Source organism: Micropterus dolomieu, linkage group LG07 (assembly GCF_021292245.1).
Source record: "Micropterus dolomieu isolate WLL.071019.BEF.003 ecotype Adirondacks linkage group LG07, ASM2129224v1, whole genome shotgun sequence".
In the NCBI taxonomy this organism is placed as follows: domain Eukaryota; kingdom Metazoa; phylum Chordata; class Actinopteri; order Centrarchiformes; family Centrarchidae; genus Micropterus; species Micropterus dolomieu.
The window spans coordinates 11,039,916-11,061,940 of NC_060156.1; the positions used below are offsets into that span (position 1 = coordinate 11,039,916).

At 42.1% G+C, this 22,025-nt stretch overlaps 1 protein-coding gene across 1 annotated transcript; it reads right to left on the bottom strand.

Moving 5' to 3' along the window:
• Positions 1-1,789: 1,789 nt before the first annotated feature.
• LOC123973230 (matrix-remodeling-associated protein 5-like) lies at positions 1,790-20,168 on the bottom strand. Its single transcript, XM_046053073.1, has 14 exons — positions 20,116-20,168; positions 19,197-19,423; positions 18,881-19,010; positions 17,010-17,251; positions 16,168-16,319; positions 11,733-15,352; positions 10,618-10,756; positions 9,822-9,957; positions 8,101-9,324; positions 7,776-7,983; positions 6,669-6,890; positions 6,051-6,456; positions 4,976-5,993; positions 1,790-4,918 (listed from the first exon to the last, which is right to left on the bottom strand). The coding sequence occupies exons 2-14, from the start codon at positions 19,382-19,384 to the stop codon at positions 4,252-4,254; spliced, it is 8,352 nt and encodes a 2,783-aa protein (XP_045909029.1). The 5' UTR covers positions 19,385-19,423; positions 20,116-20,168; the 3' UTR covers positions 1,790-4,251.
• Between the last annotated feature and the right edge of the window lie 1,857 nt (positions 20,169-22,025).

The following is a 22,025-nucleotide window of genomic DNA, read 5'->3' on the forward strand; positions in this document are numbered from 1 at the left end:
ACTGTAAGCTCCATTCAGCCACAGAGAAATGATGGCTGTCTTTGGTAGGCCCACATTTATTAGTCTGTGTACTTATATGTGCACACATGTGGTTCATGTTGCATCTTAAACCTCATAATTTAAGTCACCATCTGTGTTCCCATTAAGTCACATCTATGAAATCTCTATGACAGCAACTGATTGAAGACTTGGTTACAACCTTGAAGTCGAATTGCTACAGTGTACCTCCTCCCACACACTCCAGCTTAATATCTCTTTTTCCATCAGCTCATTGCTGTGCAGGTTGGTCTTTAGTAATATGCATATTAGGAAAGTAATCACCCTGCTGTCTTGATCATTGCAAAGGGAAATGAGTCATAAGGGTGAAACCATACTTGAATGTGTTATTACAGGTAGACGGGCTAATGCACACAAGAGGAATAACAGATAATAGGTGTAGATAGAGACTATATATTCTTTTAACATCACATTACTTAGAGCTGATATAGACTTGACCATTCATATATTTTAAACCATAGGATGACGATGTCATGTGCAAAGCGGTGCTTTCCCCAAGTGCTCTTCCATGCAGGAATAATTTTCCAATTATTCCCAGTTACATAATCATTATTACTGTGAAATGAAAGACGTCAGACCCTTTTCATATTTTCATATCATTAATATTTCCGTTACAGCAGCAAAATTGAAAAAACACATTTCAAAAACACATCCATGATGGGTGAACCTAATGAGGCATCAAGGCAAACTGTCTTTTTCACTCCAAAGTGTATTGTTGTTCTAAAGCAACATTAAAGATATGAAAGTAATGAAGCGATCTAAGGCCTCTCAGTTGGTGGTGGAATATGTTCATGGTATAAATTACATAACTGAACTTACGGGCAATACAATAATTACGTTACTGGTTACAATTTTAGCAGATAATCAGTAGCAGAGTACATTTTGAAATAAATCTTCCACCTGATCGCATGCCGTTCACTGCAAAGTACAATTGAGTACTTTCCCTGGCAAGAAGCAAAAGATTTTCACTAAAATAAACGAAGTTGTACTGCCAGTTTTCTTTTTAAACACAGAAAAACCAGCGCACACTAAACCAGATGACTAGCTGTAGTCTGTCTTTTCATTGTGATACAAATATGAAAGCTGGGTGGACCGTGACATATGTCTTCTTGATATGCCAGATTTAGCTGGCATGACTAATCTGCAATGACACTATTGATGTGTGTCATGTGTGTATGTAAAATGAGAGCAGATGCAGCAGCCATGTCTGTTTTATATTACAAAGTGGGCAGTTCAGTTTCAAGGTAGAGTGGGAGTGATGTATTATTAATGTCTAATAATGAAATGTGTGGCTATTCCTTTTCATGTTTTATTTTTGCTTTTCCAATTTTCCAATATATTATAACATTATTCACCTGATCCTAACAATAACAGGGCTGATGCACTATATGTGGATTGTAGATCATTAGTGTCAATGAAAAGCTTTGATTACTTGTGCTCATCAACATTGATTGTAGTTGACTTACTTTATCAGATATGTATGACACAGAAGGCATCATTTATGTGCACATGCAGTTATTTTTATAATGTATATATATTTTTTGTATGTATGTTTTTATAATGTTAATATTGTGATGACTATGAGGTGATGCATAGTCAATATATGCAATACTTGTTGTTACCATAATCGTGGCTATTGCTACAAATTTGCAGCCAGTCTAATCCAGACATTTTACCCATTCTGCAATCTCTTTGTGTCAAAGACTGGAGTGAAAGTAAAATAGAGGCAAAATAAAATGTCTATGTGATGCACTTTATTAGGTATGCTTGTAAATTTGCAATTGCACAAAAAAGAGGGATTAGCAATAATGTATTGCTTAAAAGAAATCACAAACATGAAACCATAAAATTGCTGTGCTACAATGGATGGAAATGCTTCAACACTATAAAAGAGATAATTCAAAACATAAAACGTCTTCACAGAAAACAACTGGCTTCAACAAAAGTTGAGCACATAACAGAACTCTATTGCTCTTCTGAACTGTATTTCCCACTAGATACTCAAACCAAACTAAACTGCCTTACTGAGTGATGCATGGCAATGATTTTAATTAGGACTGCCTTTGATCTGTGAACATCTTCACATCAATAAGATTCAGCCCTGCAATGCTTGAAGTTGTTGTTTGTGTGTTTTTGTTTTCATTAATTCAGCAACTCTCATTTTCTAAAAGGTTTGGCTCATGACATCAACAGGTTTAGACAGATTATATTCATTTTGAAAATGCTAAATTAGCCAAGTGACTGGCCTTAGTTAGCCTCAAGGGCTGAGGATAGTCTTGGCCTGTGTCCTAGTTGCATGTTTGCACTCTAATTCTAACTGAATGTGCAGTGCTGTATGTTCACACATCAAAATAACAAACATGCAGGCAAAAATTTCTTGAGTTTGCTGGTGATTGACACCATTGCTCACTGTGTGATGCAAAACAGAAATGTAGATGCGGTTCACAGCTGGGAAACCAGTGAAAACAGTCCAAAAATTATGGTTTACAGTTTGCATGGTGTGACAGCACTGCTGACTGCTTAGGAAACAAAAACACTCAGTAAAAAATCCTTGATGCAGTATTTTTTTTTTTGACATCTGTTGTTGCACACTTTGTATCATTTACTTTCTTTCACACTAGTGGATAAAATGGTGCACCATCGCAGTGCTCTGCTCATACATAAAATGTATAATTTAAAGTATTAGTATTTATTGGATTCAGAATACATGCTGTCAACAGCACTTGGCAGGTGTGAGCCCAGGGTGGTGCATGGAGTTGCTCTGCGGGCTGCTGTTAGTTTTATTGCATTTCCCACGGAGAGCAATATGATGTCATCAACATGTCTCTCATCTACAGTTAAGACCCAATTTCCTGGTTTGACAGCTGAGCTGGGGATAAAGAGTTTCTGTTCTCATAATATACTCAAGGAAAAGTTTCCCTCATCTCTTTTGCACTCCCACCAGGTGTTTTCTTTTCTCACTCTGACTCTCAGCACACACTCTGTGCCTGTACCATATTTCTGAAAAAAATTGTGCTTCAGTTGTTGACATTTCATGGAGTAAACACTTTCACTACTTTTCAAACTTTATTTATAAAATGGAACAGTTAAAAATATAGTAAGCATTCATCGTGACTAGTGAGACATCAAACATATATAATAATATTTAATAATTTCTCCCTTTATGACAAAACACTGGTGTCTTACAACAGAGTCTTTACACAACAAATAATTTAAGGACAAAATGAAAACATCGAAGAAGACAGGACACATGATAACTATGAGCTGCTGGCTTTGTGCACGAGCTTAGGGTAGGCTCTTGAGCCACATGAACATTTATACAATATTAATATCAAAATAATCGGCTATTGTGCTTATATGAATGCTTTGTACCATATCTCATTCTGTCCATGTAATGCTGTGAGATTGTGAGATACAGTCGATGGTGGCAGAACAAAATTTGACAAGGTTTGTTTTGGTGGATCATAATGCTGAAGCCCTCTGTCATCATCAACATCTGTGTGATGCTGTGTTTTGTCTGTCTAAAATATTCGGTGATCCAGTCAGTAAAATATGGTTAAACTGTAGTGTTAGTGGATAAATGCATAAAGTAATAAAGTAAGAACTAAAGCAATCAAGCCATGTAAAGAGTGCTTGTCTTTCAGTATTACCAAAATGTGGGGTAGGGGATTGCAGTTCTTCAGTTTAAAATTATATTATGTGTGAAATCATGTTTTATAATTAATACAGATCTGGGCATTTACGTTTGGGCAGCAATCTTACTGTAAGTATGTTCATTTTATGTGCATTGTATTTTACTTCCTCTGTCATCATTTCAAAATGGGTTTTAGGCTGATGAGACAAGGCACAACAGGTTAAGGGTACATAAAACAACCCTCCTTAAACACAAAGAATTGGTGTATGCAGAGAAAAAAGCATGACACTGTATCAACAGAGAATCTCGCAACTCCTGATATAAAAACATTACAGTATTTAAAAAAAAAGTCCTACATTAAAAATACATACATGAGACATATAACTGTGTATTAGTAGTGTCTTTTCTGAGATTCAACAGTATCTCCTGCATGGAGCTGTGCAGTTCCTTTGGGCATGTGGGACACTCAGTGTTAACAGCAGAGGAGTTAATTTGCAAGTACAGATAACTGGTGGAGTCTTTGTCTTTCTGCTGCATGTTTGTGTGTTTTCTTCACTCCATTATATAACATGCAGGTAGGTTGACTTGGTGTCCACTCCTATTACATTTTTGGCGGTGCATCTGTAAAATCCTGTATCCCTGCCTGTCGGGTTCTGTATCACCAAGGAACCCTGAGGACTAAGGTAGAGGTTGCCATACATACGAGCCTGACCCATCACTCTCAGCTGTGTCAGGTCTGGTGTTTCCCAGGTAAGCGTCGCCCGGGGTGTTGCTATGGTCAGGCACGGCAGCTCCACAGCAACCCCAGGGTGTGTGTAGGTCACTGGGGAGGGGCCGGTTGTTATGCGCGGGGGATAGGCAATGACGATAACAGGAACCGTGACGAGTGAAACTGTGGAGGAGTTGTGATCAGTGGATCTGCAAGTGTAAGTGCCGCGGTCAAACACAGATGCCTGTTGCACTGTTAGTGTTCCATCCTCTTGGACTAGGTGTCGGCCTGAGTCACCGCTCTCACCCCGAGACAGTACCTTGCCATTGGGCATGGTCCATGAAAGCGAGCCCTGGGTGTATCCATGGATTTGAGAACCAGGGCAAGGCAGGCTAAGGGTCTCTCCATTAATGATGCTTACCAGAGGAGCTGTTCTGGTGCTCACTGTTGGATCTGAGACAGGGCTTGTTAAGTGGGATGGAGGGCCAACTGGACGAGGTGCAGCAGGTAGAGACGGGCTTCTGTGTAGAGGCTTTTGAGTAACTAGGATTCTTGGATGAAGCGTCTCAGGCAACACTGGCCTTGAGCTTAAGGATTGAGCTGAATCCAATGCGGCTCCTGAGCGGGGCGTCTCAATTAAGCCAGCACTTCCTTGCACAGATCTTCCCACAGCCGGTCCCCAGTGTGGTGATCTGGACTCCTCCTGTGGCTCAAAGACCTCCAGCTTCACCTGTATCCTCGTCTCACCTCTCTCACCTCTAACCACACATACCAAGGTCCCGCCATCACTCGCCCGCACACCTCGCAGCTCCAAGGAGCCATTTCGGTGCACAGTGAGTCGACTGCCGTAGTATGGAGCTGGAAACACACCGTTCCCAGGCAGGACCCAGGTCAGACGAGGGGGAGGGGAGCCTTGGGAGGGGCATGGCAAAAGAACAGTTTGGCCTTTCACGGCCTGCTGCTTCACAGTCGTTACCACACCCACAAATGTGTTAGTACCTGTATTATTAACTGTTCTACCTCTACTACTTGAACCACCACTAATCCTGCTGTTATCATTGGTCACTCCTATATTGCTAGTCCTACTGAACCCATTTTCTCTGAGCGTGCCAGTAGCAGCTTCATTATTTGACACAGTTCTGCTAAAAACTCCAGCATTTCTAGTAGCACCACTTATCCCGCCATTGTCTCTACTGGTGTTGGCACCATTACGAGCTTTTCCTGCGATGACTTCATTATTATTAGTCCCTGGATTCCTTTCTACATTATCTCCTCTAACTGTGCTGTGACTGTTACCCACACTATTACTACTACTCATAATGCCAGATACATTTCTGTTTATTCCAGTGTTATCTGCTCTAAGGCCTATATTTGTAGCCACGCTCCCCCCGACACCGATTACACTGCTACCATGCTGTGTTGCAATTCCACTGACAGGCCTGTTAAATCCATTTTGACTATCACTCCTAAGGGCAGGATTAAAGCCACTGGTTGCTGTGTTAACGCCTGTGTTTGGTACAATGTTTCTTATCCTGCCATTATTATCACTGTAGCCATTATTGTTTCCGTTATTGCTGCCAAGCCTACTTGTGACTCCATTGGTAAATCCATACTGGCTTATCCCTGCATTATTCATCTTGCCCCCTAAACTGCTGCTATGACCACTGTCAGGCCCATTGTTAGTACTCCAAGCACTTCCTCCCACCTGGCCACTGAGTCCATGGTTAGGAGTCTCCACCTCCAGGCCCACCACCATGCTCCTCTCCCCGGCTGAGTTGCTTGCTCTGCATGTATAGTTTCCTGTGTCAATCTTTTGAACCAGACGCACCTCCAGAGTTCCATCTGAAATCATGACAACTCGCTCAGGATAAAAACCAGATCCCAAACTTTGTGGAATGGCATTGTGTGTCGGAGAAAACCATATCACTGTTGGAGCAGGATCTCCTGTGGCCTGGCAGCGAATTTTGGCGGTTGCCCCCTGACGTACTTTGATGATGTGGTAGCTTCTATCATCGATGAAGGTTGGTGGAGATGTCATCATGACCTTCACTTTGACCTTAAAGGATTGAATTTTAATGAAGGATTTAATTAACCACTGAATGAATTAGTACTTTTATTTATTTTATTTGTAATCTAAATAAATTAAAGCATAATTAATTTATAGCACAATATAACAATATTTTGACTGAAAGTGTTCATGAAAATCTAAATGAATAAAATAAATGAATATCCTGAAGTCTTCTCCACAAAAAAAAATGTTTTTCTTACCTTCATGGTGTCTTGTCCTCCTTGATTCTCAGCATAACAAGTATACACTCCCTCCTGTCCCATACCCACTGCTGGAACCAGTAACGTCCCATTGTCAAACACAGTAAGCCTCCGTGCTCGCCCTCCTCTGACTTCTCCCTGTAACACACTGTTCACCATGGTTCCATCTGGTAAGCTCCAACGGACAGCTGGGTCAGGCAGTCCTGATGCCTGGCAGTCCACCTGCAGGGAACAGGATCATTATTGCGATCATTTAAACATTTTTGAGGCTTTTATTTTGATGAAAGCTGGACTTCTGAGAACAACAACACAATCTCTTTGTAAGGAGGAGTGATACATGCTGTACTGTATACCTAGGCTTATTTAAGGTTGTATTTAGGCCATTAAAAAATAAAACTCACAGGAGAAAACACTGATAAGCAGCCACAGATTTAGATGCATTCAAATACCATTTAAAGCTTGTTAATGTTCAAATGGAATTAAATATGAAGGGCAACAAATTCCCACAATAATACTGTGTCCTCTTTCTTGCATTTCACCCCATTTGACATTATTTTTCATTGAGCTGTTAAATATTCATGTGTGAAGTAACCCCCTGAAGGCCACTGCTGATTATTTATAATAGGCTATGTATGACCTGACAGGTCTTGCTTTTTTTTTGTGTTAAAAACAACCAAAGACACAGCTTGAAGCTGTGGAAATTCTTGGCCCCACACACAGTGATAGAAGACACCCACATTTCATTACATAAAGAAAATAAGACGCTAAAAACTGGGTGTAGGAGATGGACTGTTTTTAGTGAAGTTTTGGTGCAAGTTTCCAACAGTGGAACAGCAGCTAGTGAGTGTTGCAGTGTATATGATTTCCAGTAAAACAAATCTTAGTGTTTGAATAAATTTTTTTATTTGAAATTAGGTAATGTAAATGTATTCATAAATTGCTTAATGATCTAAATTTAAACAACCAAAATATCCAAGATTGACTGAAAAGACCATCCGGCATCATAATAATTGTACTACATTTACCCAATAATTGCTGTTTTATTATTAGGAGCTAGGCAGAGATGTTTAAATTGAATTATAATATATTCTTTTTCATTTTGCTCACCTTCAGTGGTTTGCCAAACATCACCATCTGATTGACTGGCTGTTTGGGTTCGATCTTGGCAGGCTTGGTAGCCACAGAGACACGCAGGAGGCGGTAATCATCTGCGAATTTGTTGCGTGCGATACACAGGTAGTCTCCAGAATCCTTCTCTGTTACTGCCTGGACTGACAGAGTGCCGTTAGGATGCACCTTTAGACGTCGGTCAAAACTGAAATTCAAATGTAGATGAACATACACACATATCAGAAAAAGACAGATGTAGAATGAGACACAAGACTAACAGGATTAGTTAAAAATATTATTGTACAACCCACATCCCCTGTACCTGAAGTGCATGTCCACCAGTTTCTTGCTCGGGGTCCTCCAAATGATGATGGGTGATGGGTTGCCAGTTACAGAGCAATGGAGCTGCAAAATTTCCCCATAGTGGACAGTAGTGATAGACGGTGACATAGAGACAATTCGGGCTTTACTGTAGGGAGAGACAGGCATGGGTTGCAAAACAGCTGAGGCTCTGCCTTTGTCAGAGGGGTTAGAAGAAGTAATTCTTGTGTTGTTTACAATGCGTGAGACTTTGGTGTTATTTGTAGGCACTGGCGAGGTTGGGGAGAGAGGGGAGGGTTTTGTTTTGGTGATTTTCGTCAAGTGTGTGGGGGAGACAGTGACTGTTTTGTTGATTTTAGGAGAGGAGTTAACTGAATGGGGTTGGTGAGGGTAAGAAGATGAGCGAGAAGAGTTTGGGGTGAGCAGCAAGGTCCTTGATCTATCTAGGGGCGATGGGGGGTGGGGTCTAGAGAAGTTTAATGGATTTGAGGGGTTGCTTGGGATGGACACACTTCTGTCTTTATGGAGTGAAGATGAAGGAGATGGTTTTTCAGTAGCAGCTGCTTTTGCCCCTTCATTTCTTACCCCACCCTGTGTTCTTTCTCCTTCTGCTCCCCCTTCAATTTCTACCCTCACTGTTCTCTTATCGGCTCCAACAGCATTACTTGCTGTGCACTCATAATTCCCTGAGTCCTTAGGCCCAACACTTCGAACATGCAGTGTCCCATTGGGCAAGACAAAAAGGTTGCCATGGAGAAACTGGGATGGCCGAACTAGAGTTCCATCAGGGATTCGCCAGCGCAGAGTTGGTGGTGGGGCACCTCGGGCAGAGCAGTGAGCGTAAACTGGCCTCCCTGGAGACAAGAGCAGGTGTTCATCCCTGGGTTGCAGTATCACTGGCGGCAACATGGACACGTGTAGACGTACAGAGGCACTGGCAGCACCTGCTGAGTTGGAGGCCACACAGCGATACACTCCTCTGTCACTAGGTAAAGTTGCTGAGATATGGAGGGTTCCATTTGTGTCCATAGTGATGCGATTGATGGAGGGTGCAGTGGAGGTCAGGACAGAGCGATCAGGTAGGGCCCAAGAGAGCAAAGGGGTGGGAACACCATCCGCCTGGCAATCCAAGTGCACCTCTCCACCCTGATGAATGGTATTTTCTCTGTAGCTGGCCAGCTGCATCCGAGGGGGGCGGGTCCACACTTCCAGGGTGGTTAGCAATCTATCATGGATGAGTAAAGCAAATACACTACTATACTCAATATAGAAACACATAAACATATTTTTCAAATATACATTTAAAATGACAACAAACAAAAATGTCACATGACACATTCAGGAAACACCCAAAGGCATACATGCACAACGCAAACAGGAATCCTGATAGAAACATGAGCTCAAGAAAGATTCATGTTACACACATACTGGGTCACACATTTCAAAACACGTTTTTTTTAAACAGATTTCATATAGAGAGACTTCCATATGACTTTAGGCTACTTAAAAAATTAAATCAAGTAGGTCTGTAACTGTGTTTGCACCTGAAAAGCTGAAAATTAAATGGGTAAAATACCAGCACAACATACATAATACTCAGTAATTAAATTGCAGTTTGCCTTAGGCCTATGTGATTAATACTTAAAATATTGGGTCCCATGGCCATTTTTACTGAATGGTATACAGTGCATTAATATTCATAACTGGTGTCAGTAGTCTCACCTGTCACGACCCAGAAAGCTGTGTGCACTGCAGATGTATGTGCCCCTGTCCTGCAGCTGAACATTCTGGATAACAAGGGTGCCATTTGGCAAGATCTCAAAACGTTGAGCTCTGGAGTGGATTGACATCACCGCTCCTAAGAGAGAGAGAGAGAGAGAGAGAGAGAGTCAGCCAGACAAACAGCGAGAGCAGCAGTGAGGAAACAGAGGGGGGAAAACAGAGACAAATTGGGAAAGAAATTTAGAGAGTGAGTAAGAAACAGAGTAAAATGAGGATCAGTGACGTACAGTGCAAAGTAAGTCAGTGATGCAGTGCACAAAATGTTCCATTACTTTTTTGAAATATGTCTTTGCCACATGGCAAGCAAAATAAAGGCCTATTGTGTGGATGCCAGTGTGTAATGGTGGGTGTTAATGGGTTATTTCACCAGTGTGTCCATGTTCATTCAGTTATAGTTACACACTAAAGTTGAAATTGATTTCCTTTCAAATCTGTGACTTCAGAATGTAAATACAAACCTTTACTTATTCTGTAGTCTGTAGTTTTAAACCATATAAATGACAGGTATATTCACATATATTATTGACTTCTAAATGAAAAATAAGCATTGATGTGATTCCCAACACAAATAAAAATATAGCCCTTTCAGAGCCTGTTTCAGAGAGTTGACGGGCCTCCAGGTGGATAATTAACATACATTTAACTTGAAGATAAATTCAAGTTTTGTTTCCAATGTGTGCATATGTGTTTATGTTAAATAAATGTTTGCATATCTGCTGCACTGTGTAGTGTGTACCTGTGGCAACCTTGGTCCATGTGATGAAGGGCTTGGGCTCGCCTTGTGCTTCACAAGCCAGCCTGGCAGTACTCTCTGCTGGGAATGACACTGTCCTGATGTGTGGGTCTGCGATCCTTGGTCTAGATCTCACTGTGGCCTATGAAACAGATTATAGTAGCAAAGAATGTAATGACTAATAGAATTAATGACTCTTAAAAAGTTAATATCGATTTAACTAGAAGATATCTGAGAGCATTTCTCTACTAATGAAAGTGCTTCAATTTTTCATTCATAAAAGGTTTGTAATTACTAGCATTTTAAAGCATTATTATCGAATAGATCACAAATTCAATATTCAGCGTTTAGAATCACTGGTGGTGGACCCACAGGTTTAGCAGAGCCTTGCCAACTAAGCTCTGAAAATTAATTAACAAATGATTATTTTAAATCCCTTGGGATTGTGATCTCAAAACATATATAGTTGTTGATCATGCAACATATGTTTTTCATCACTTCTTTAGATCTGGCAGAGCTCTGGAAAATCCATGAAAGTGAAGAATTGTCATAAACATCCTTTTTTTTTTTTTAAACATCCTATTTTAATAGCAGGTCATGTGGATACAGATTAGACTATTTTCAGATCTATTGTGCATTCTGCATGGCTTTTGCCCAAAGGCTTGCACAGTCGGGTACAGTGTGTGTGTGTGTGTGTGTGTGTGTGTGTGTGTGTGTGTGTGTGTGTGTGTGTGTGTGTGTGTGTGTGTGTGTGTGTGCGTGTGTGTGCGTGTGCGCGTGTGTGCGTGTGTGTGTGTGTTGTTACTTTCTGGGCCAGCACTCACTTAGGAAAGAAATTTTTGCCAACAAAAAAAAAAACTTTATATATAAACTGCAAACTACATTTAAGAGTACACTTAAAGAAATGACTAATTAAATGAAAGAAAAGCGCAGAAAAATAGGGAATCTTAAAATAAATTAGCTATTAAATGAACAAATAAAGAACAAATTGTGGTTCTACAGCAGCTTGTCTCTTACTCTTGTTGTAATGTACCATGTGTGCTTTCTTTAAGATCCATTTGGGGTAAAAGTATCCACAAAATGGCAATATTATGTTGTTTGAATCGATTTAAACTCACCCCAGGGGCAGCAGGAAGTGAAGCGGAGTGGTGCAAGTGTGGCCTGCTGTTATGGGAATCAGGAATAGAATTAGCTCCAGGGTTCCTCCAGTCAGTAGGGCGTCGAGTCTGGTTTGAATCCCCAGAAACAGGCCTCCGCCTCGGGTCAACTCGGCCAATGCTTGGCCTCTCTTTGGATGATGCTGTGGTACTTGTTGATGTCATTGTTGAGGTAGTAGTAGAAGGTGTACTTGGTGTAGCTGCCCTTGTAGTGGTTGGAGAAGTTTTGGCTGAGATGGTAATTCTAGTAGTAGTAGGATGGGTAGTTTTAGTAGTTGTTGCAGTAGTAGCAGTAGGAGTAATGGGGATAATTGTCACAGTAGTAGTAGTTGTAGGAATGATGGGGATAGGAGTTGTGGGAAAGGCTTTGAATGAGATTGTTGTAGTAGTAGCACTGGAAGTAGTGGTAAAAGCAGTGGTAGAAGAGGTACTTGAAGAAGTAGTAGTGGGAGTAGTAGATGTAAGAATAGAAGTTGTGGTAGTAGTGGTAGAGGTAGGGGCAGTTGTAGTGCTTCTGGCAGTGCTAGATGTTGGAATAATACTGGTAGTTACAGTGATGGGATTTGTAGTCATAGGTGTAATTGTAGTTGTTATGGGAAGTGTCTCCTTACTAGCTGTAGTGGTAGATGTACGTGTAGTGCTGGTAGAATGAGTGCGCTTGACAGTAGTTGAAGGAGTAACTTTTGCAGTAGTAGTGGCAGTTGCACTGGGGAATGTGGAGGAAGCAAAGAAGGAGGGAGTAAGTGAGAGAGAGGTGGAGGAGTGGGACACATATGGTCCACCTAACAAATTCCTCTCTGGCTCTTCACTGTGTTTGCTTGGGGGTGTATCAACATGTTTGCCTGAGGCTGTGTGTGTTTTTGTGTGTGTCTGTATGCTGTGTGTATGGGTCCTGGCATGTGTGTCTTGCACATGTGTCTGTGCAATCGCAGCATCCGAGTGAGTGGGTGCTGGTGTCGGTGTGTTGAAGAGAGTGGACTCTGCATTGTCTGGTATGTTTGCTGAGTGAGTCATCATGTCTATATGTGTATTTATGTGAGTGGGGGATAACAAGATGCGAGAGGAGGAAGAAGGAGTCATTGAGTGGGAGGCAGATTTTGAAATGGAGACACCAGGAGTGTTAGAAACAAGGGGAAACAGAGGATTCAGTGCTGCACTGTTTGGAGCAGTCCTAATATGGCCACTCTGTGTCAACAAAAAAGCTGGAGATGTGGTTGTTGATGCCAGCAAGAACATATTAATTTCATCTGTGGTAGTGTCAGGTGTCGCAGTCTGTGATCTTGGGTTCGAAGTGTCAGGGAGAGGTCGGGGTGGGGTCAAAGGTCTCCCCCTGGGCCTGTTGATGATTCGTCTACGCTGTCCAATCCTCCTGCGAGAGTTCCAAGGGTTTTGAGGCCGGGAGTTTGGAACCAAATTAGGAAAGAGTCGGGGGCTCTGAGGCCTGGTTCTAGAAGTATTGGGGTTTGCATCCTGCTCATCTCCTTCACTTGGTTCTGGGACAATTTCATTTGTTCCTGAGATTGGTGGAAATGTCACTGATTCTTTCTGTGTCTCTGGGTTTGTCACTGTGTCTGTCAGTGGGCCTGCTTTCTCTGTCTGTATGTGTGTCTCTGTCTCGTTCTCTACATCTGTCTGTGTTTCTGTTGACCTCTCCGTCCCAGTCTTTATCTCTGTGTCTGTTTTAGTGTTTGTTTTTGTCTTTGTGTGTGTTTCCATTTCTGTGAGAACAGGGTGAAATGGCTGTAGGCCTTCCTCTTGCAGATCAGCTTCATCAACAGCTGACCCTTCAATTTCTGCTTCCACCCCTGCTTCCGCAGCTCTACCTCTCTCTGTATCATCATCTTCATATCTTCTTGCGTCTCCGCCTTTGTCTCTTCCCACCGGTTCAGCTGTGGTCATTCCTGCTGTGACAGGCTGGCTGTTATTAGTTTGGGCAGTCTTTTGTCGTATCTTAGCCAGGAGGTCAGCCCATTTCTGAGGGTCTATCTTTTGTTTGTTTGTTCTAACTCTATGTCTGTTCTGAAAGATATTTCTTCTCTGGTCAGTGGATGATACAGGCCCTTCTCCTCTTCTCAGGGGGCCTTCTCTCATAGGCCCCTGTTTTCGAGGTTTTCCAATTGGATAACGTCTGTTTGGAGGAGGTTGGAGAAGTCTTGGACGATTTCTATTGAAAATAAGAGATCTCTCTTCTTGTTCCTCTTCATCCCCCGATCCTTCCTCCAGTTGACGTAGTAATGGGGCCCGTATCTTGGTTGATCGGCCAGCGGCTGACTGTGGCCCTCGAGGAAATGAAGTCCTAAGTGGAGGGGGATATCGTGAGCTTAATTCCAGCTGCATGGACAGAGAGTCACTACCATACTGGTTGACTGCAATGCAGCGGTAATGACCAGCATCTCTCTGAGAAGGTTTAGGCAGAGAGAGACTCCCATTTGATTGTATAGTGAGCCCACCTGATACAGCTAATCCCCGCCGTACTATGTTTCCATCTGGTAACACCCAACTCATATGAGGCGCTGGTGAACCAGATGCGTTGCAGAACAGACGGACAAGCTCCCCAACTGTTCCGGTGACACGGGGCCCCACTTGCTCTCCTGAAGGCGGAACAGAGGACTCCGCCACTGCCAGGCGAAGAGAAAGAACATCTACATCCCTGCCTGACCGGGCTATGCAATAGTAGATCCCGGCATCTGAGAGTTGCACTTCGTGCAGATGTAAACCAGAGGTTGAGGCTGAAAGCCTACTATCTAGGCTGCTGGAGGGGGTGTTGAGCTTGGACCCATCTGGGAGAATCCAATGTACTTTGGGGTTACCAGAACTTAGAAGAGGGCATGCTAGCTCCACCTTACTTCCGGCAACAGCGGCCAGTGCTGTGTTGGTATGATTAGTTGAAATCAGTACCCATGGGTGAGATGCAGGGGAGGATATTGAGGGATGAGAAGTAGGGTCAGGATGAGCAGAAACTCTTGTTGAGTATATAAGTTGAACTTTGTGTCCGTTAGACTGCGCTCTGTTTAGTTGAATGCTAACGGCTGGCTGCAGCAGCCATTGTGGTCTGGCTTTAACGGAAGCCTTGACTCCCGTGTGATAATATCCGTCTGTCTCTGATGCCTGCCTGAAACGGTAGGCCAATGCCGGGGTTTTACTCAGCATGATCTCCCTCTCCAGGCGAACCGCAGTCTCACTGTAGTAAGCTAGGATCCTCCAAAGTTTCTCATAGCTCTGTTGCTCCACAGGGCAATCCAAGGAGAGCGACAGAGCAAGGGGGAGAGGAGAAGAAGAGGAAAGGGAGAGATCAGGAGGAGCAATATCCGGGGACTCAGAATGAGTGATGTTGCAACTCAGATCAACACTGTTCCCCTGTTGGTCAGACAGACCCAGAGAAGCCGTGCCTAAAGGCTCTCTGAAGGATTCACTTGATTGGATTTCACTGAGTTCTGTCTCCAAAGGTGTGTCTCTTCCTGGGGAGGGGATGACTGGTGAGGTGCATGATAGGTCAGTCTGCTCAAGCAAGCCCTGCCCTTGAAGGGATTTGGGCGAAGCACAGATTGGACACTGAGGGCCCCTGGGACATTTCATTATGCCTAATTGAAAGAGGGATACGGAGAAAATTGTGTGATAAAAGGCAGCCTTATCATCTCTGGCTTATCAACTGTGTATAACATCATAGCAACTATACAAACATATTAGTGAACATTTCAGTTATCTGCACATATTAGTGGTGTCATATATTAGTCATGCCATCTCTTCTTAAGCATTCATTACCCTTTATATCTGTTACTAATTAGGTACGGAGACTTCATCTACACATAAATCAGAAATATGCATCACTTCATTATTATACAGCAATCATTAGCTTATACTTCAGCTGCCTGCACACATCAATGCTGTCATCATAGCTTAGTCATGGCAGGTTAAGTCTGGCATATCAATGAGACACATTTCACGCTCCAGCCCTCTTTCACATCTCAATAACAGCCACAAGACAGACTGGAAGAGATACAGAAAATGGGGGAAAACAGAGAAGAGTGTAGGATGAAAAGCAGGTGGAGAAATGTCAGCGGTATCAGGATAACAAAACCAGATGTAGCCGAAAGTACATTCATCCTATCTTTCTATCATTTGGCTGGATTAGATTTATAGTTCTTAGGCTGTCTATCAATATATCAACAAATGAGTCCACTGTTTCTCAATCAATTCCCCATGTTCCTTCTCATCATACCTCCTTATCCATTTCTTCTCCTTGAGTCACTCAAGCAACCCACATGTTACATTAACCACAGCATTTTTGCATCACAGACTGACTTAATCTTGCACAAAGACATAACAAATGACCACCATAATACACATGTGCATGTGGGAGACAAACAACAAATCATATTTCAGACATGGCAGTCACCTGGATGAGCCAGACTCCAAGTGAGAAGCCAGTTCATCCTACAGTCGCAACTCCATGGATTAGCCTGCAGCACAAGAGTCTCCAGCAGAGGTGCTGTTGCTAAGGTCTCTCTAGGCAGAGTGGTTAGACTGTTGTTGGACATGTCTAGGTGTCTACAGGAGGGGAAACGGAGGAAAGAAATTACTGAGATAAAGAGGGGGAGGGAGAACACAGAGGTTGAATCAAAGTCATACAGGAATGGAGGAACGGATGAAAGAGTAGGAGTGGGCAGTGAGAGGTGACAGGTTAGGGGTAAGCAAACCATCCATCATTTTTATCATTTCCATTATCACCTTCATGTTCAGTCCAAAGTTATTCCTCAGCAGTAGTTACAAGTAGATCAGAAACGGTAAAGAGACAATGCTATAGCTTTAGTGACAGAGGAGTATTTGTCTAAATACCAAAAAAAAAAAATGGAAGTATTACTTTTTTTGTATGGCTGCTGCTAATCATACATCGCATTATCAGATCTGGTGGGTAGTTTCACCAGTTTAACTAAATTTTGCTTTTGCTTGGTCGTACATCAACTCAGTTTAATTGTCAAGATCACCCAGATTATTTTATTTAGGATGGATGTAATGCCCACTTTTTTGGTTAAAAAAACTACAAATTAAGTTCATTGTTGATTGGATTTGTGTCCAATGTAGGGATAACATATTTTACAGACAACAGAAAGCTAACATTCCTTGCTGTTCTCACTGTCAGAAGCACCAGCAGGGCAATAACTACTTACTGCTAAAGCTAAAGTTTCAAAATGTTGTAACTTCTCCAACAATGATCATTACATTTGTGTTAAAGCTCACCTGAGTGTAGAGAAGTAATATGTATTCAGGAGGGACAGTGTGCACAGAGTGTGAGGGTGTAGCTGATGTAGCCTGTTCCCTTGCAGACACAGCAGCCTGAGGTTAGGCAGCTGAAGCAGGGCCCGGGGGTGGATGTGCTGGAGGAGGTTGTGATCCAAGTACAGACGCAGCAGTGAGGTCAGGCCAGAGAAGGTCAGAGATGAAGAGATCTCTCTCAGCTTGTTATAGCTCAGCTTTAGTATCTGTGGGGGTGGAGAAAATGGAGTGAGCAGAAGAAACGAAGGATTAGAAGAGCAATCAAATCACAGATAAGAAACCAAGTCAATGCTATGATCATACGTCTGTCACTGAACACCACCTGCTTGTAAATTGAATTTATGACAAATGATGTGAAGGGAATTGGAATGAGAATGAAGAGTTGGGTGAAAAAGCAGAAATGACTGCACGTGAATTCATAAAATATGAGGAAATCCTTCCAGCAGCTCACCATCTCACATGTAAAAATTGAGAAAATAGCCCACAGCACATACTCAGATGATATATTTATGCTGTGAGTTTATAGGGTAAAAGCAGGGAAAACTAATAGGATATTCTAATACTGGGGGTCTCCAACTTTTCAAATATGAAATTTAGCCCTTTATCCCCAGCAGAAGACTCTAGGGAAGCTATTCTAGACATGTGTGGAGAACCCACCAAACTTTAAGAAGGCAGACCATGAAGACCAGGTTGTGGAATTTTAGTTTCTGTGAGGCTTATGATAAATCTGCTCTCCGGGGAGGGTACTTAGCTGGAAGAGTTCCAGCTGCTGACAGATCTAGCACGTGAAGATGTCAGCACACGAAAATATGGATCATATTATAACACAATGACAAATATATCAGCATCTGCCTGGGAGATGAAGGGAACAATTGCTTGTTGAGTAATATCACTTCCCCATGGACTGCTAACTCTGCCCTTAGGTTGCTGCTAAAATGTCCAGCGTGTTCCCTGTCACTGAGCAGTGGAAAGAATGATAGCGCATAAATGATGCATTAGTTGTACAGAAATGTTATATGAACAGAATCATGTTCTGTATTAGTTTGCATACTGATTTCACAGATCAATTTTTAAATGTATTCTTTAATGAATCCATTCATTATTAACAGTATGGCTGCAAGATTTAGGCACATTTATCAATGTTGCATCTGCTCTAAATTGTATCACACTATTTCAAGAAATGCTATATATCTTGAGAGACCCTACATTAATCATGTTGTTAAAAACTGAAATTTGACCTATTAAACAGTTTAAGAAAATTCATTTCTCATAGTTACTGAGCTATGCAGACTGTAAACTACAATCACTACACATGTAGAACGTTTAAGAGCTGAGCTTTCAGCAATAATCACTTCTGAAATAGTGCAGGAGCCCCCTGTATGATCCTCCCTGCCTGAGGGAAGTACATTTTCTGTAGACTTGATCCAGGTTTGATTTTTACATCTGTGTCCTGCAAAAACCATCTTCAAAGAGTCAAAGGTTAAATATGTGAGGAAAGACTGGTTTATTGCCCCCAACAACCGTATGCTTTATAATCCAGCATCGATAGTTTGGTTTGGCAGAGGACAGTTCAGGTCACTTTAAATGTTGCCTGCCGATAGCTTCCTGAGAGATAGTCTACTTTAAATCCATTAAGAATAACTGTAAAACAAGAAGAAGCAGAGGCTTCTGTAAGATCATTTCCACCTCCTAAAAATGTTGTCTAAGCCTCACTTGTCATCTCTCCTACCCAAAAAACACTATTATAGTTTAGACTAGAATACCCTCTCTTTTTATTAATATATTTTAATATTGATGGTTCATTGCATGTTGTTGTTGCTCTTTTTCCTTTTTACCTGTAGCGATTTCATATCTCTGAACACTGAATCTGGGAGATGGTGGAGGTCATTGCTGTGGAGCATCAGAAGCTCCACCCTCTTCAGCCCAGCCAAAGAACTGTCATGGATCCTGCTGATGCTGTTGAACCTACGGGAGTACAAAAACAGCATCATCACCTCACATGTCAATGAGTCATCAAATAGTAGTATTTCCAAGTTAGCTCATTACTTAACTGTTTGACACCTGATTCCAAACTTTGTGTGAGTCTTTACAAGTTACAAGCCCTTTAGCTTAGAGTCTTATTTATGTATGTGCTTACATGCATTCTATTACCCTAAATTGATGCGCCGTGTGTGTGCAGGCAGGCCAGGAGGTATGGTGAGCAGGGAACGAAAGGTACAGTGGACTTCGCTGGCCTGGTAGCAGTTACAGCTTCTGGGGCAGGTCTGGCCCATGGGCACCACCAGTGTCAGAACCAGTAGAGTCAGCAGTGCCACCGGCACACACACTCCCCGACACATCTTCACTCAAGGAGAGGAGAAGCTGGACTGTGATTATCACTGAGAGGAAAAAGAACATCCAGACTGATGGAGAGCAGCAAAGTGCACCACAGTGACATGTCCCAAAATCCAGATGGCAGTCTCTCTCTCTTTCTTTGTCTCTCACTAGCTCTTTCTCTTGTTCCCTTTCTCTCTCTTGCATACACACACACACACACACTCACACACATACACACACCCACCTACACACACATCAAGTCAAGCCAATTTTATGCATACAGCCCCAAAAACACAAATTTGACTCATGGGGATTTGCAATCTGCACAACACATGACAGTCTCTATCCTTAGACCCACACTGACACACTGCGACATTGCACCTGCTTCAAACAAAACAGACCTTTGGGCCATCTACACATGCGCGGGAGCGTGCCCAGTAGGTCAGCTGGATGACAGATAAATCATCAAATAAATCAAAGTTCATGTCAAAAAGCGCAGAAGGGATTCAAAAGGAATAATAAAGGGGTGGCTAAAAACTAGACCCCACAGAAAATCTCTCTCTCTCTCTCTCTCTCTTATCTAATCTCACACAAACACACTTAAACCATTCAAATTCATCAAGCCAGCTGGAGAGCTATAACTGCGAGAGGCTATTCAACTTGAAGCCGAAATTAAAGTAAATTACAGTCCACTGTATCACGCTTCCGAGATGAATAGATTATTGTAATGTAGTCACGGTTGATAAGTGCATACCTTGAAATCCTTGGGTCCGGAAGAGAGAGTTATTTCACGGAATTATTCATTGTGCCCATTAATTAATGCTGATTTTAATCCAACTGCGCGGTTCAGGAACCTTGATATGCAATTAAGCAGTTTAGTCACACATTAACCCCTAGGAGAAGGTCCCAAAGAAAGTTGTCACTTTAGATGTCACTGAAGAGAGCGAAGAAAAACGAGAAAAGTAGGAACACTTTGGTCAAATCCGCACAACAACGGCAACAAAATGCTTTCAGTAAGATCCAACAGGTTTTCTTCTTGTGCGCCTCCTGAAAAGAAAAGTAGCGCTGGAAGCGGCAGGCGGGCTATTTGCAAACGCGTCTGGCGCTGTGTGAATGTGTGTGTGTGTGTGTGTGCGTTTGTGTGGATGACAGTGGTTGTGTGTGAGTGTGTATTTGAGCTTAGGAAAGGGGACTGGACTGGAGTGAACTTTGAGTGACGCTCAGGCAGAGGGGTTTGTCCAAGGAGGGGCTTTCTGGAAACACAGAGGTAACAAGTTCCTGCACTTCTGACTGCACAAATCCTTTTTCTGCATGTAGGCCACTGAGGTGCACATCCTCCTGATGTGCTGCAGCTCATTTTACACCATCTGCTCTCTATCTCCATCTATTTTGTGTATTAGTGAGAAGGGTTATGGCTTTCAGCTAGATTTACCTCATCAGTGTACTTCAATGAATAGTAGGCAGTGCTATCTTTTACTATTCTAATCTTTTAATTTTTTTTCTACTTCCATTTGATGGAAGCAAGAGCAGGGCTTAAGCAAAGATTTTTGGAAAAACTGAAGCTGAGTCTATTCCACCAGACTGCCATCCACCCCTACAGAATGTTTTGACCAGCCCTGAATAAAAAATCAAAATAAAAGTTATGATTTTATCTATAGTCTTTCTCATTTATTCACTCTCTTAACTCTTCCATTATTTTCTGTAAACTTTATGTCCCTACATTAACCACCAAAAACTGTTTCGGTGGCTTTTTTCCACACAGGCAGGATTACATTCTGGTGGAGAAATACTCATTTCCATTCCTTGATTGAATTGAATCTTGTTTAAAAAGCCAGCCAACTTTTAAAATGTGTCTAAAAATATCACATTTATGTTACTCTCTTCAGGTCGTTAAAACCCCTAAATTACCATAAATAACTCAGAGGCATATGGTCCTAAATTGCATAATGTTTTGGATTAACAAAATCCACCTATAGTACCAATGGTGCTGTTTCTTTTTATAAGGTTTGGACTAAGGACTGACTAATTTTGTACTGTTGTACTGTTGTACAAAATTGTATTGATATAGCTCCAGCTATCGCCATTCCATGTCCATTTGACCCCATTAAATTTAAGTGACAGTGGGACAATGAAGCCCAGACTGAACAAATACTGGATTTTGTGTTTTAGATTCATCCAATATGGGACAGTTCTCCTGAAATGTGGGTTAGGACAACTAAATAAGGGATTGTCCTCACTTTTCATGTGACCTCAGATTCTCAGGCACGCCATAAGGATCACACCTCCTTCTGAGAGACTTAAGTGAAGGGAGAACATAAATAGACTGATGCTCCTCAGCTGTTGTCTGTCGTAAGCACAGTAACCCCCTCACCCACCATCCTTTAAGGGCCTGCCTTTGTGTGTGTGTGTTTAACAACAAAGCGGGTGAGTCAGTAGCCCCTTCCACATTACATTGGTTTATTTCTGTAGAAGTTTTTAACATTCACATTTGGTGTCATTGGCAGAATAATCTCAGCTTAAGTCTGTTCATACACGAGCTGACTGTCCCAGTAAAACTGAAACGTTTTTTTCCTGCTCACAGTGGGGGGGCAGCAGTGCTAGAGAGCTGCAGCAGATGTGACAATAGGGTCATCACTGAAGAGCGTAGTTCTGAATTCTCACATC